We start from the raw sequence: 15,000 nt of genomic DNA, 5'->3' as shown, positions 1-15,000 counted from the left end.
CTCGCTGCATGCGGCTGCAGATAAAAACAACTACATGCTGCTTAATTCAAATCTAGATCGCCCGCTGCCAAGATGCGCCCAGCTCATCTCATCTTTGTCTCCTCCACCGAAGACAGCTCTAAATGTCTTTGCAAAAATGAAGAAAGAAACACAACTGTGCTGTAAATTTCCTGCTGCTGACACATGGTGGCCTCAAGTCACCAGCTGACAATAAACGCACATGATTTACGACAGACAAAGGCATTAATCACAAAAACCTTCATCATAGGCTTTTCAGTTGTATGCTTAGAAAGACAGAGTGCAAATAAGTCACAACATGCTACCAGTTCTGGAGATGTGAAAACAACAAGAGCCCACATTTGAGGCTGGGGGTGCTTTTCAGGGGTACACCTTCGTATTAGGCTGGAAGGTGCCAATGAACGCAAGACCCGATCCCTCAAAATGCCACTTTATAAAGTAGCTATGCATTAATTCTTTGGCTAGATTGGCATGATGACCCCAATATGACTTCATAAACCAAGTGCCTCAGGCAATCAGGCCCTGTGAATTAAATTGCATGACTTTGCCCAGTGAAACCACATCAGATCAGGCCTGCCCATCAATCAAACACACTATGAGTTCATTCCCCAGAAGAAAGGCCCAACGCAGAGTGCTTTACTGGCCCCCGCATCACTTTTTCCTTACAAATATTCACAGTTTGAACTAGAACTGAATATGTAAACTCAAGCTAAGTGAACCAGAACCCACAGTGACACAATATATTTGTATATATGAAAAATGTAATATATACGGAAAATGTAATACTAGCAGTCGAAACAATCCCAAAAGTGACTCAGTGGATGGTTTTTAATGTGAAACCAAAACGCAAAGTGATCGTTCAAAGGACTGTAACTGGCATGGCATAATAAGAAGGCTAAAAGCCAAAAAAGAATGTGTGTATAATTCATATATGTATAATTTTTGCTGTACACAGCAGTACCATTAGAATTTTTTAATCTTCTGAACAGCTGTTACAAATCAAGCCATGGGAAGAGGCGGGTAGAGACAACATGGTGTGTGTGGAGAAGGAGAAGGGGGGTGGGGGGGTTAGTCTCCAAATATGTGCAAAGTTAGTGCTTCAAAATCCAGATATGGATGACGTTCATTTAATCAGATCTCCACATAAAACAAACTGACTGGTGATTTACCACTCTGAATTCAGCTTTGATGTTTTCATTTAAGGCGCTGCTCCATAAAATCACAAGATTACAGCTGATGGTGATATATGGAAAAAAAACAGATTGCTTCTTAGAGAAACAAATGGTTTAATGAAGAAAAATATACAAAACACAATTAGGTATCCATGTGACAATAAGTCTGCACTATAAATAGTTTGAATTGTTAGGGACAAGTAGGGTTATACCATGTGAACTAAGACTTGGACCATCCCTACGAACATACAACGTACTTTGTACAACGTAATCATGCATTATAAGATATAACAAGCTTGGTAGAATCTTTTACTGGGATTTCAGACCTTCCTTTACTAAACTGTGCCAACGCTTAGCCTTGCTGTTACTTCATCCTCCCACTGTCAGTCCCTTGTACTGTTAATGGAAAATCCCCAATTCCTCCCTGAGTGTTCCAGCCACAAGCCAAGAACATTCAGTAGAAGTAACACGGTAATGCTCTACTTTAACCACTTTTTACTTTTACTTTCAAAGTGTTGTCATTGATTTTTAGAAGCTTCTGAAGGTGAATGCGGAAATTGCTAATTTTCCTACTAGCTAACTAGCCCAGTCCCGTCTTCTTTCCAAATATTTCTGAACTATAGAGTTGCTATTGAACCGTGGTTCCCCTTGCCAATGACTCCCAAAGTTTTCACCTTCAATCCCCACAAAGAATGTGTTTTAGAAGTACGTGACTCAAACTATTGCTAGCTGAAGCAAAAATCCATTCATTATAAGCCAAACAAACAAAAGTATATTATAAAACAACAATAATAAACATCCATCCGTTATGGTTACCCACTTCTTCTTTTTCGGGTCGCGGGGGGTCACTGGCGCTCATATCCAGCTACCACTGTGCGAGATGGGAGGGACACCATGGACATGTCTCCAGTCCATCACAGGGACACATAGAGGCAAAAGAGACAAACAACCATTCACTCTCTCACTCACACCTAGGGACAATTTAGAGTTACCAATCAGTCTAACATGCATGTTTTTGGTCTGTGGGAGGAAACTGGAGTACCCGGAGAAAACCCACGCATGCACAGAGAGAACATGCAAACTCCATCCAGAAAGATCCCAGGCCAGGATTCGAACCAGTAATCTTCTCACCGAGAGGCAACAGCTCTACCAACTGCACCACCGTGCCACCATAATAACCATTTTCCTCAATTAATTTGACTGTTTTGATCTCTTGCAACAACAACAATAGAACAAAAACATTACTCTCAATCATTTACACCCCCCCCACACACACACACACACACACACATACACACACTTAGTTTGTTGTAACCTAAAATAGAGACTTAAACATAGCTTCTTCATGCCCCAGCCAAAAAAAAATTTAATTTAAATGAAATGAACTGTTTGGTTACTAAGGTTAATTTATACATATTAAAGCTTCTATGTTCCATTGAAGATCAAATGTTATTGTAATTAACAACTTAGCACTCATCGACTTTAACAAAGATTCAGTCTAAAGTTGCATTTACACTACACTGGCTATTCTTTAAACAAATATTTTCTGTTCATTTATATATTCTTATCTTCATCTACAAGACAAAGGTTTGTAGGCCCAATCAAGATTCTAATAAAAACACTGAAACACCCATATCGTGCCACTAGGTGGTGACAAAGTTCACATTAACAACAGATCAAAATGCAAAGAAAAACATGCTAAAGAGTTTCCACAAATATATGTACCTCCTGTTGTTTACTCGGCTTTATTTGAATTGTTTACGAATCGTTTCCGCGCGCAATCAAAGTTTACAGACGACCGGACCAGGATAAAGTGAGACAGACGGGAAAAACTTTAAAAAAAAAACCAGTATGAACAGCTCCACTGTTGTTGTGGTTTCTAGAGCACAAAGTGAGAATATGGATGAACTAAACAGGCAGCTAAGTTGTGTGTTTTTTTAAGATTCAGTATCTTGAGCCCAAACATTAAAATCAAAAACTAAGAATTTAATATTTTTAAATTGTTTTGAAATCAACTCAATTTGCATAAAATTTTTTAAAAAAAAGAAAAACGCAGCACAAATTCAACAATGTAATATTCAGAGTGGGCAAACCTACGCCGGCCTAAGACCCCTGACACCGCAACCTTGTTAAACGAGGGGAACGCGATCATTTAGACGCCTTTTTATTTTTTAAATGGACAAAATTACTATTGTACTTATAAAACTATTACGCGATCTCATCCTTTAGAAATGAAGCACGGACCTGCAGCGCTGCTGTTTGGTTCGAACATCTGGATGTGGAATATTCTGTAGCTCTGCTCTTGTTTTTACAGCAGTTTTACAGAATATTTTGTTCGTACCAGTTTATTTCTTTTATTTGTATGCGTGTTTAATGCCTATTAAATTGTTATAAAAATGCAATGTATTATAATCCATATAGAAAGCGGATAATATATTAAAACGACCCAAGTATTCTAAACTTTAGCAAAAAAAAAAGTCACGCGTATTTGACCCGGCTACAATCCCCATCCTATAAACTGCACCCCGACAGTCTCACGAGGCAGGAAAGGGGCGACGCTTAAAATATATAAAAAGAGGAATTGTTTGACCCGTTGCTCTGATTGTCCACGGTGCACATGTCAGAGCTGACTGCTGTCTTCTGCTAACACTAAAACATTTTAAAACCACATTAAAAAACAAAACATTACAATAAATCTGAGGGCAAGTGTCTTCCTCACTCTCTGCTGCACGATTTATATGTAGGTCAGCGTGTGTGTCCCTGCAGGAGCGCCGTCAAAGACTAATAAGAATAAAATGATGATGAAAATTAAAATAACACACACACCTAATGTTGAATAAATGGGGACTTACCACTAAGGCATTGTTTAGAAGGTGAGTGGGGTAATACTTTAGCGTGTTAAGAGGCGAGGAGAGCAGGGGTCAGCGTCCAGGCGGGCAGAGAGGAGGAGGGGGGAGGCAGAGGGAAGGAATACGTTAAAACGTCGCACCAGAAAACAGAAACCAGTCTCAACATTAAGAGGTGCATGAAGATCTAAATACATGGACAAATGCAATGACACCCCCCCAAAAAATAAAGTTTTATTTTTTTATATGCAAGTTTGTGAAAGTGGTTTTGGCCTGCTGGACACAAACGCTGACGTCTGAGCGAAGGAAACAAACCCAACAAACAAGAGGCACAAACTGGCGTTACTTATCACGAGTGCAGGGTGGAAACGATGTGTGAAGTCTATAAATTTGTAGATTTAAAAAAACAGAAGTAAATAAGTTATCTATGGCTGCGATCCTGTAACAACCAGATATAGAGTTTGATTAAAGACGTGAAAACAGCACATGAACACACACCTCTCCTCCCTTAAATCTGCTGCTGCGACGTCTCCCACGTCAGTCCCTGCAGGACTTCCACTCAGTGGGAAACTCTGTCGCAGCTAATAAACCACCCAACTGTTTGCAAATGTCGCCGTACCCCGGTGTCCAGGAACCACTTTATGTTTTCTGAATTATGAACCGCGAGGAAACAAACGGCATGCGCAAAAACGTTCCATCTGCAGACGGAGCTGCAGAGTGTGTGGCATAAAAAGTTGGCTCGCCACACACTCAGGTGCTTTTTTTAAAAACAAAAATAAAGAAAATAAGAGTTTACAGCGTGAAGAATTATTCGTCCTGCAGAAATAGATCGTTTTTACATCCACCCGCACAGAAAATTGTGCACTACAATGTTTGTGTGAGACTAATTTATTTGAACTACAGGATAACTACTTCCTAAAAAAATAAAAATGCAGGTGTTGTGTGAATTACATGGTTGTTTTATCTTTAATTTAAAGTTGTACCAATTATAAGAGCAACTAATTTCAACATAACTGCCTTGCTATTTCTTTTACTAGATAAATATTGTCCCAAAGGGCTTTCCGTACCTGCATATTACTCCTGAGGAGGTGCTTATTCTAACTAACATTTTGCAGCTCAATCCATTGCCACCCATAAATTAATCAGTGCAAAGTTTCAAATAATTATCTTTTTTTTTTTAAACAACCACATTTAGTGGTAAACTATAAGAAAAAATAGTTGATTTTGCTGAAGTTGTATCTGCTGTGACATAAAATCAGACATTTGTCTGGGTTAAGAATCCAGTTTGCAGCCGATACAAGAGCTAAAATCATTGAATATTAAAAAAAAAAGAAATTAAAAACAGCATAAACTTTGTGTTCTGTCTCAGCTTACAGCACATTAAGAGCCTTTTCATTAAAACAAAGTATGAAACGATTAAAACTCCTTTCCTGGTGCCAATAAGCGAATGAACATTATGATCCAAGCTGCTCATGTCCTCACACAAAAACCAGACGTGGCTCGTGCCCGAGCGAAGAGGAGCTGAGGAGGACATCCCTCCAGCCTCTGGCAGCAGAGTCGTCACACGGTGGGAGGACGAGTCCTTTTTAATAAACCCGCTGCAAAAGGCAGGGATGGATTACAGGAGGACACTGGCGGTCCGAGGGGTAAACACGTCTAAGTTACACGAGGACGAGGGCTGCGGCAGCTGGGGAACAGAGGAAGACTGTCTTACAACACCGAGCTGAACGTCACATTTCATTTGGCTTTGAAAATCTGGAAGGTGCACAGTTCCCTACAAAGTCCAGATTAAAAGAGCAAAAGAAAAGCTACTTTTTAACGACTGAAATTATGCATGAAGCCGAACCGAAAGGCTTTTTATTACGAGTTTGCTCCATCCGCTGAAAATTCCTACAAAGAATTCAGAATCAATTTGGCCTAAAATGTTTTGATTTAGAAAAGCAAAAAAAAAAAAATATATATGTACAAAAACATGAAGTAAAAGACCTAATATTTATCAAGTGTATTGTCAGAAATGACTCACACACACACACAATTAATATACCTTCAAAACAACAAATAGGAAATACAAACTGTGGAGAGTATGATGCTTTTTTTAATTATTTTACATGAACAAGAGATTAAAAAAACTCACACAAGCTTTAAACTTGCAGCAGAATGTTAAAATATTCTTGTTTCACTAAAGGGGGTGTTATTTATAATTTTTAACATAGTGCAATAAAAGCAAGTCAAACTGTAAAAAGAACAAGGCGCCTGTGAACTCAACGTGTTGCATTCAAGTACAATAAATAAACTAGAGCTACGGGGGAAGCGCCATCAGTGTGTACGGAGTGTACGTTTTACAATTTACACTGTTCTTCTCCGTTTATTACACACACGCACACACGCGCGCGCACACCAGCTCTCCCGGTGTTCGTCCCGCACGAAAGCGGCCCTCAAACGGCCGTGCGCGCGCTGCTTACCACCCGCTAAAAGGAGACAAATACAAGAGAAGAAGAAAAACCAAAGAAGAAGAAGAGCGGTCCTCCAGCTCGAGCCTGGCCGAGCAGGAACCTCCTAACGGCGGTCACATTCAACCGTCCTCCTCCCTCCAGTCCCGCGGGCTCGCCTCCTACACCCCCCTCCCTCCAACACCCCCCTCCACCCCCTCCGCTTTAGGAAAATATGAAATACATTTGGAGAGAAGCGCCATTTTCTCTCCCCAGGAAAAAAAAAAAAAAGCCGTGCGGAAAGTTTCCCGCGGCGACGTGACGGGACGAGCCGAACTTTTCTGAGCAAACTAGCAAAAAGCTGCGGAGAAAAACACTGACGGTGCAGGCGCGGCGGTAACCGTAACTAATAATACCGGAGCCGCGGCAGAAACAAGAGGAGGTAGTTTACCTGTGTCAGGCAGTACGGGGAGTACATTTCAGCGGGGAGGACCGGAGAGCTCGGTGAAGTTGGATGGGAGCTCGGTACAGTGCCGCATTGCAAGCGCGCGTGCTGCTCCCTCCACGCTGCAGCTTACTGTAACCCCGCCTAGAAAGTGAAAGCTCGCACAAACTTTCAGGAAAAAACTTTGCCTCCCTCCCCTCTTCTTTTCCTCTTCCCGGGATTTTAACCGCGCTGCTTTTTCTTCTGCGTCGTCTTTGCTGCGAATTCTCCCGATGTATTAATTGATTCTAATTCACCGAGGTGTTGGCAACAGGTTACGAATTATATTCGTGGTCCCCGCATTGATTTGATGCGTTGCATGCGGTGAGCACGTAAACGCACCACCTGAAGGTGAAGGAAGAAAATAAAACTTTTACACGAACCTCCATTAGACGGACAAAAATACTTTGTTATTAAAAGGTTCTCACTTCAAACTTTAAAATCAAACTTTTAAAAAAGGGCGGTGGTGCAGAGGTTAGAGAAGGTGTGCTTGTGATTGAAAGGTTCGACTCCAATATATGGGAAAGGTGCACACCTGCCTCCACCCTTGTTTGCCCCACTCTGTGCCCTTGAGCAAGACCCTGGTGTAGTCTATGTGACACACACAGAGTACACCCACTAGAAAAGCTGAATAATTTCAGTATTCCCATTTAAAAGTGCCCAATGATGCATGACATCATTAGACACATGTCATTGATATGTTAAAGAGCATTAAACTCTTCCGCAACAATCTATCAGTATGCAGCGCTCGTTTATTGCATTCGCTCATCCAGCGAATTATTGTATAATTAATACTTCTGCACGTACTAGTTACTGAACATGTTTTGCTTTGATACCATTTTATAAATTCTACAACATGTTTTTAATACAAAACCAACTGCTGTGCAAAGTTTCTTGTTCATTTATTCAAATAGAAGCATCAGAGAAAACACGCTTAAAAAAATCCAAATAAATTGACGATTACATTGTACCAACCAGTGTACTTTGTTTTATAAGTACAGTATACTAAAACTAACTATACCGCAGTATACCCACAACAACAAAAGATAGACAGCGCTGCCCTTAACCCCCACCGTCTGCACCCCGGGGTGCCCTAGATGGCAGCTCTCTGCTCCACACAGAGGGCTGTGGTTGCATCAGGACCACGGCGTGAAAACAATCGCCAAGTCTTCATGCAAGTTCTCTGTGTTGACCCCTGAGGAAGGGAGCAGCCGAAAGAAGAACAATAAATCCTGATGCGTATTAATGACATGCAGGTATGATTCCAATGTCAACAAGCACTCTGCTGAACCCACGTGGAGGCCTGAGCCATGTTGACCTACATTAATCTGGCTGTAGTAGTCCCTCGCTACTTCGCACTTCGACTTCCGTGGACTCGCTCGTTCGCAGTTTTTCAACGTAAGATTGTACATGACACACGACTGTCAACTTTAATATTACTCACGTGATTGGGACGGTACAAGATAAAAAAGTTAACGAAAACAAACATTCTGACAGGCACCGCCAGAGTTTTCTTTCAGTAAGTCTGCACTGTAACGCCAGTCAAAAGAACTACACTACCCAGAAGCCAAAGGTGCTTCTGGCCGCTGCTTTCTGCCGAAATAGAGGGAAAGTTTTGCAACGCAAATCTGTGCTATCTATGAAGCTCACAGAACTGGCAGGAAAGTTGCAAATAATCCTCCTGAAGCTCAATCATCCACGTGCACCTGAACCTGGACGTGGCGGTGGACTTCGTCTCTGCAGAACCAGAACCGAGCTTCTGTTCTGCAGAGCTGGTGAGTAAAACTTTGCAGTACCGTGTGGTACATAATATCCGTATGTTGTTAAAATGATGTAGGTTTAAGAGTTTAGAACAGTCCGAGTGTGGGGAGGATTTATAAAGCCTTAAAATATATATTTATCATTTCTTCTTCGTGGTTTTTCACCTATCATGGTGGTGTTTGGAACGAAGCCCCCGTGATAATCAAGGGACCACTGTATAGGTAAAATAATAAGCCTAAAAACATAAGTGTGAATTTCACACTAAATGCAACGTAAGAGACAAAGACGAAGTCAGGCAGCTGTCTAGAATAATTATAAGCAGGACACCAAAAAGACAGAGCTGAACTTCTGCTAGTTTACTATTATATTCTGTTTTCAAACACTTGGAACGTTTCTGAACCTATCTCTGAGAATAAATACGTACCAATACACACACGTCTCCGAGGAGGATCCGTTATTGACCTATTTTCAGTCACTTCAGCTGTTTCCGGAGATAAACAAACGCAAATGTTGGCAGCAATTCATAAAGTTTTGCTTTCAGATTGGTAATTTAAGGACGCATAACCGTCGATGCGAGAAAAAATATTGTGGGGATTTGCTTCGTTACGTTTTGAAGTTTTTCTTTTCACGACGTTGTAACGAGTACCTTTAACGGGTTCGAGTCCTGTTGTTTGCTGAACCCTACGTGACCCAGTCTGGAAGCCTAAACCAGCGCAGCGAGTCCAAGCCAAACAGAAAACTAGCAAAGAGTAAGCACAAACCTATAATCACAACCTCGGAGCTGCAGCAAAATACTCAAAACTGGCATTTGCGAAGGAACAGAAAAGTATTTGTCAGTCTCTCTCACCCACACGCAGCAGTGAGTGGCACATATATCACACGGAGGTCATAAAGTACCGTTTTCTGGACCGGGCTCTCGTTGTGGTGCAGAGGGGAATTTGGGTACGAGTGAAGTCATTGTGGAGGGAAAAAAGGAGCTGAAATTTTGGGTCTAATGTTGGAGTCCCGCAGATTTATGAGGCCTACTGCTTGTGCATTTCAACCACAAGCCTCTGCAGGAGAAACAAAGAGATGTGGGCTCTGTGTGGCCAATTACTGCGCGAGGCCAGGATCGCAGCCAGGAGGGAGACAGTGTGTGGTCAGGAGTGTTTAACTGTAACCTCGTGTCCTCAGCAGCACGCTGCCATGCCTCCGTGTGAATATGACACACACATAACTGCAAGAACACGCACACCTTTTGGTTTCCTTGTCATGCAGGTGCCATGGCTTTACAAAAAAACTGAAACTGAATACATGTTTCAATTACTTTCAGTATTTTTATGATTGTTCAGTTGTACGATTAATGATTTTCTTTTTATTAACTAGAGAATTTGCATTTCCTGCGAAAATGCAGTGTGAATACTTATTGCTGAAGAACCTGCTGATAAACAGCTGAAATTAGCTTCAAATATGCTGAAATGTAGCTGAAATGGATGAACAAGCCTAAGTTAGCAGAAGAAAGCAGAAAGAACACATATTTTCTGAATTAGGGTTAAATAAGCAGAAATGAGCCCCAAAATTAAGAAATTAGCTCAAAAAAGCTGAAAATTTGCTGAAAAGTCAGAAAGAAGCATAAACTACCAAAAGAACGTGGAAAGAGCTGAAATGAGCTAAAAATGTGGAAATAGTTGAAAAAGGTAAATTTGGCACAAAAACAGCTAAAAAGTAGCTTAAATGGTAGAAAAAGCTGAAACTAGCATGACCCGAAGGTCTTGAGTTCGATCCCCGGTCATTGCACATCTTGTGGTGTCTCTGAGCAGGACACCTAATCCCGAATTGTTCCCCAGGCGCTTACGTTGCTGCACTCGGCTTCACTTGGTGGTGGATGAGTTAAATACAGAGAGCCAACTTCATCTTTGTTTGGGAACATGCAATGATGACAACACATAGCACTTTATTATTATTAATTATTATTAAAAAGCTGAAAGGAGAATAACAACCTGAAATTAGCATAAAGAAATTAATGGAGCTGAAAATAGCAGAAATTATCATGAGAAACGTTGTTATCTTAAACAGCTGAAATTAGTTAAAAAATGCTAAAGAAGCTTAAATTACCAGAAGGAAGTGGAGAGAGCACATTTTTGCTGAATTAAGCTGAAAAACATTTAAATTAGTGCAAAAAACGTGGAGTTAGCTGAAAAGCTAAAATTAGCATAAAACAGCTAAACTGTAGCTGAAATAGTAGGAAAAAAACTGCAACTTGCAGAATTAAGCTGAAAGGAGCAGAAGAAGTTAGAAGAAGCACAAAAATGTTGTACTTAGAAATAATATGAAGGCATACAAAACAGTTGAAAAACAGTTGAAAGTAGCTGAAAAAAAGCTTAAATTTGCATAAGGAGGCTGAAAGAGGAAATAAGCTGAACCAGAACAAAATGTGAAAGGAGCAGTAAACGGTTGAAAACAGATCTAAAGATTTGAAGGCTGGAAAATGTTGTTTTGTTTCATTTTTATTTAATTTCTTCTATGTACTTTCATTTTATATGATGGTCTCTTGTTGTCTGTAGCTCATCTGTGTTATTTGTTTGAATCAAGTCTCTCTTGTAAATGAGTCCTCGAGGCTCAATGAGACTAACCTGTAGAAATAAAGGTTGAATGAAAATTAGCTCCGTTTATTTTTTATGAGGAAAAAAAAATGTGAGAAAAGGCTAAATATTTCAAAAAGCTAAAGTTGCACCGATACCAAAAGTCATAGCAGGGTTGTCCTGAAAGAGCTGAACGTTTTGATTTGTTGAAATGGTTTGAAAACTGCTGGACGAGAATCTTGCTGAAAAACATGGGGAAGACAAATGGATCACACAATAATCAGCATCAGCCATGCAATGCTTAACTGATTAAAAGACAGGCACATCTGTGGGCAGCACGGTGTCCTTTCACCCCTTGGTCTCAATGTGCTGCCAATAACCAGGGTGCCTTTCACAGCAGAGGTGCATTTTTTCTACACAACACCATCAAGTCAAAAGACCTTTACTAAATAAGTCCTCGTACTCTGTAGATCCTAACTTTAGACAAAAAACAATGACTTCTCATCCTCTTGTTTTTCTAAACTGAAGCCAAAATGTCTCAGTTAACGGGTGCTGCCATGTTGTATTTTGGGAGCCAAAGTCTGCACATAAGCTTCGCCGTGTTTTTTAGGGATCAAATATCTAATTACAGCTAAATGTACACACATTTTTCTCTTTGATTGGACATCATCAAGGTAAAAACTACATAAACCACCTACGTTTGCACCATTTGTTTGCATAAACAAAGTTATACTGCAGACAGCCTACAGGGGGCACTCATCCTGGTTTGGCTTCATCTTCCACATTAGTCTCTGTGTTTAGTAATCCATTTACAGTCTGTTAATGGATTACTGATGATGTCATCACTTGTCTGAGTAGTCATTTTATGAGCAGCAGGCTTTGTACTGAGACAAAACTGGTTGTTTTATTAAGCTCGGTCAACACTTCTACAGATATTTTCTTTCACGGATTTGTTTTTCTTCATTTATTAAAAGAGAAATACTGAAATACTCATGTTGCGTTACTTTAGGTGGAGAAAACGACCACGTTACCAACAAAACTAACAAGGAAATCTTTATAAATCATCTGCTGGTTGCCCTAATTTATAAAAGTCCCTGCAATCGACTGGTGAAAACCCCTAAGTGGTTCACCTTCCATTAAAAGCAGCACGATGGGAGCAAAAGGTTACAGCCAGCCCGCACGGCCCTCTTCTTTATAGAGTCGACTTGCATGCAACACATGCAAACACTCTTCTGCCGCGGCTCCTTCAACGAGCCACACATTTAGTGGTCTGTGTGAGTAAATCTCTCATTAAGTAACACATGGTAGAGCCATATGCTTTGGTTGGTGGGTCTGCTGCGGCTCTGCTTTTTCACACGCTTCAAATATACATATTTACCACTGCTCCAGAGCGGCCAGCTCTGTAACGACTCCACCACCCGCCTGGTGCTGTTGCAGTGTCACGTCAGAGCTCAGGCTTCCCATTACGACTCGATCAGAGCAGTTTTGGTTATTTATTCTTTGACGTTATTTTACATGCATAACAGGTTATTTAAGGATGAGCACATGTGCACGAACTGCACACACACAGTGTTACCAGTGCTGGCACCACACCTGTGTGTAGAAGGAGCTTGGGATAACAGCAGAAAGTGGAGATAAGCAAAAGTGCGGTTGGCTTTGTTTGGCGGAGCAGATGCCAGCTCCGGCACCCCGTTGTTTACAGAAAGTGCACGTGCACGACTTTGTTTAAAGTGGTGGTGCTCAACTCGGGGGAAATTCCCTCTGAAGTTCTTGTAAAGTCGTTTCCCTAAATAGTTTAAACGTTTGTAATCTTTTGTTTAACTGGAAGAAAGTAAATGCAAGTCAGACTTTTTTTTTTTTTTACGAGTACAGTTTTGACTTTTGAGTCTGACATGAACTTGGAGGGTTGTATAATTTGAGACAAATAAACAGGAACAAAAAAAAAAAAGAATAACAGCATAAGACTTGCATATGTTCAGAATCCATGACAAGAAGGTCCAGCCTCAGCAGTAAACAGAAACACACTTGTTTGTTGAAGTTGTCATAAATCTCACATCAGGGCATTCACAACTAATAGTAACCGGCACTGCCGTCAGAAGCATTGTAATGTAGGGGGGACACACTGGTGGGGGTCCTCCCCCATAAAGTTTTGAATAAAGATGTTATTTCCTGAATTCTGATGTATTTTAATGGGTTGTTAAACGTCTATGTTTACCTCCATTAGCAAACACTTGATTCAGTAACTGTTTTAGAGAGCAACAAGAAGTAACCTGACCAACAGCTCTCCTTGTGTCAGTCTGCTCCGCTCACACATCCCACCCCCCCCCCCCCCCCCCTGGTCGACAACTGCCGGCACTAACACTAACATAGCGCTAAGCTAGCTGTGTGCAAATACAATAAACTACAGACATGCTAGCTAAGATGTTACAGATTTAGCACTCTGCTTCTCTCACACATCCGAACCCCCACAACCCCGGTCAACAATTGCCTGTACTAACGTAATGCTAAGCTAGCTGTGCGCAAATACAACAGACTACAGATGGGCTAGCTAAGATGTTACAAACATAGTGCTCCGCTTCTCTCACACATCCTAACACCCCCACAACCCCGGTCAACAACTGCAGGTACTAACGTAATGCTAAGCTAGTGCACAAAACAGAGGTGTCTCCTCCCCCTGCCCTGTTGCGTGACCTCACGAAAACACGGTGCGGTGAGTTGTTGTAGGTAACCAGGAAAACCTGGAGTGGACTTTTAATGGTTTGAGTATTCTCCTAGTAATAAAGTGGAATGGATTCATTCACAAAGAAACATAAACAGTGCTGGTTGAACTCATATTTTATGGTAAATGTGTGTGTGTGGGGTGGGGTGGGTGTGTGGGGGGGTCAAATTAATATTTTTCAAACGTGAGGGGGACACATCCCTTCACATATAATTAATGTGACGCCTATGTAACCAGCAACAACTTGCATCATTGTGACGTTACCATCTAAACCCATTCATGTGGTTTCTTTTTTTGCAGTTCTTTTCAGATGACAGCAGAGAGTAAGGAAGCTGCAAGTCAAAGGTAAAGTACAAAAGTGAAAGAACTGGAAACTGTGTTTAGGACGAGTCGTGAAGTAGAAACCTTTATGCTCTTTAGGCACAGATCTGTATATCTGTTCACAAACAGATAGGATCATATAGTCACTGTGCAATGATAACATTGTTGAAATAAGATATTGTTTGGCACGTCAGTGTTGCATGTAAACACTACTGTATGTAAAAGCTGCTGTATTTAAACTCTACTGTATGTAAACTCTACTGTATGTAAACAGTACTGTATGTAAACTCTACTGTATGTAAACTCTACTGTATGTAAACTCTACTGTATGTAAACAGTACTGTATGTAAACTCTACTGTATGTAAACAGTACTGTATGTAAACAGTACTGTATGTAAAAGCTGTTGTATGAAAACTCTACTGCATGTAAACACAACTGTATGTAAACTCTACTGTATGTAAACACTACTGTATGTAAACTCTACTGTATGTAAACTCTACTGTATGTAAAAACTACTGTATGTAAACTCTACTGTATGTAAACTCTACTGTATGTAAACACAACTGTATGTAAAAGCTGCTGTATGTAAACTCTACTGTATGTAAACACAACTGTATGTAAACTCTACTGTATGTAAACAGTACTGTATGTAAACACTACTGTATGTAAACTCTACAGTATGTAAACA

The 15,000-nt window shown here is 40.6% G+C and overlaps 1 protein-coding gene across 2 annotated transcripts in view; it reads right to left on the bottom strand.

Moving 5' to 3' along the window:
- The window catches only part of nfixb (nuclear factor I/Xb), a 210,646-nt gene that overhangs the window by 177,743 nt on the left and 17,903 nt on the right, over positions 1-15,000 (bottom strand). The window contains exon 3 of one of the 2 annotated variants that reach the window (XM_037688832.1): positions 4,043-4,078. In XM_037688832.1, coding sequence (XP_037544760.1) covers positions 4,043-4,078 — 36 coding nt within the window. Of the gene's footprint in view, positions 1-4,042; positions 4,079-6,916; positions 6,995-15,000 lie in introns of those variants that run through there. The other variant, XM_037688830.1, reaches the window with a different exon arrangement.

The sequence above is a fragment of the Nematolebias whitei genome, chromosome 15, assembly GCF_014905685.2.
Source record: "Nematolebias whitei isolate Nwh7 chromosome 15, NemWhi1, whole genome shotgun sequence".
In the NCBI taxonomy this organism is placed as follows: Eukaryota; Metazoa; Chordata; class Actinopteri; order Cyprinodontiformes; family Rivulidae; genus Nematolebias; species Nematolebias whitei.
The sequence above is the reverse complement of the archived record's forward strand: the minus strand, read 5'-3'. Positions and strand labels throughout refer to the sequence as shown.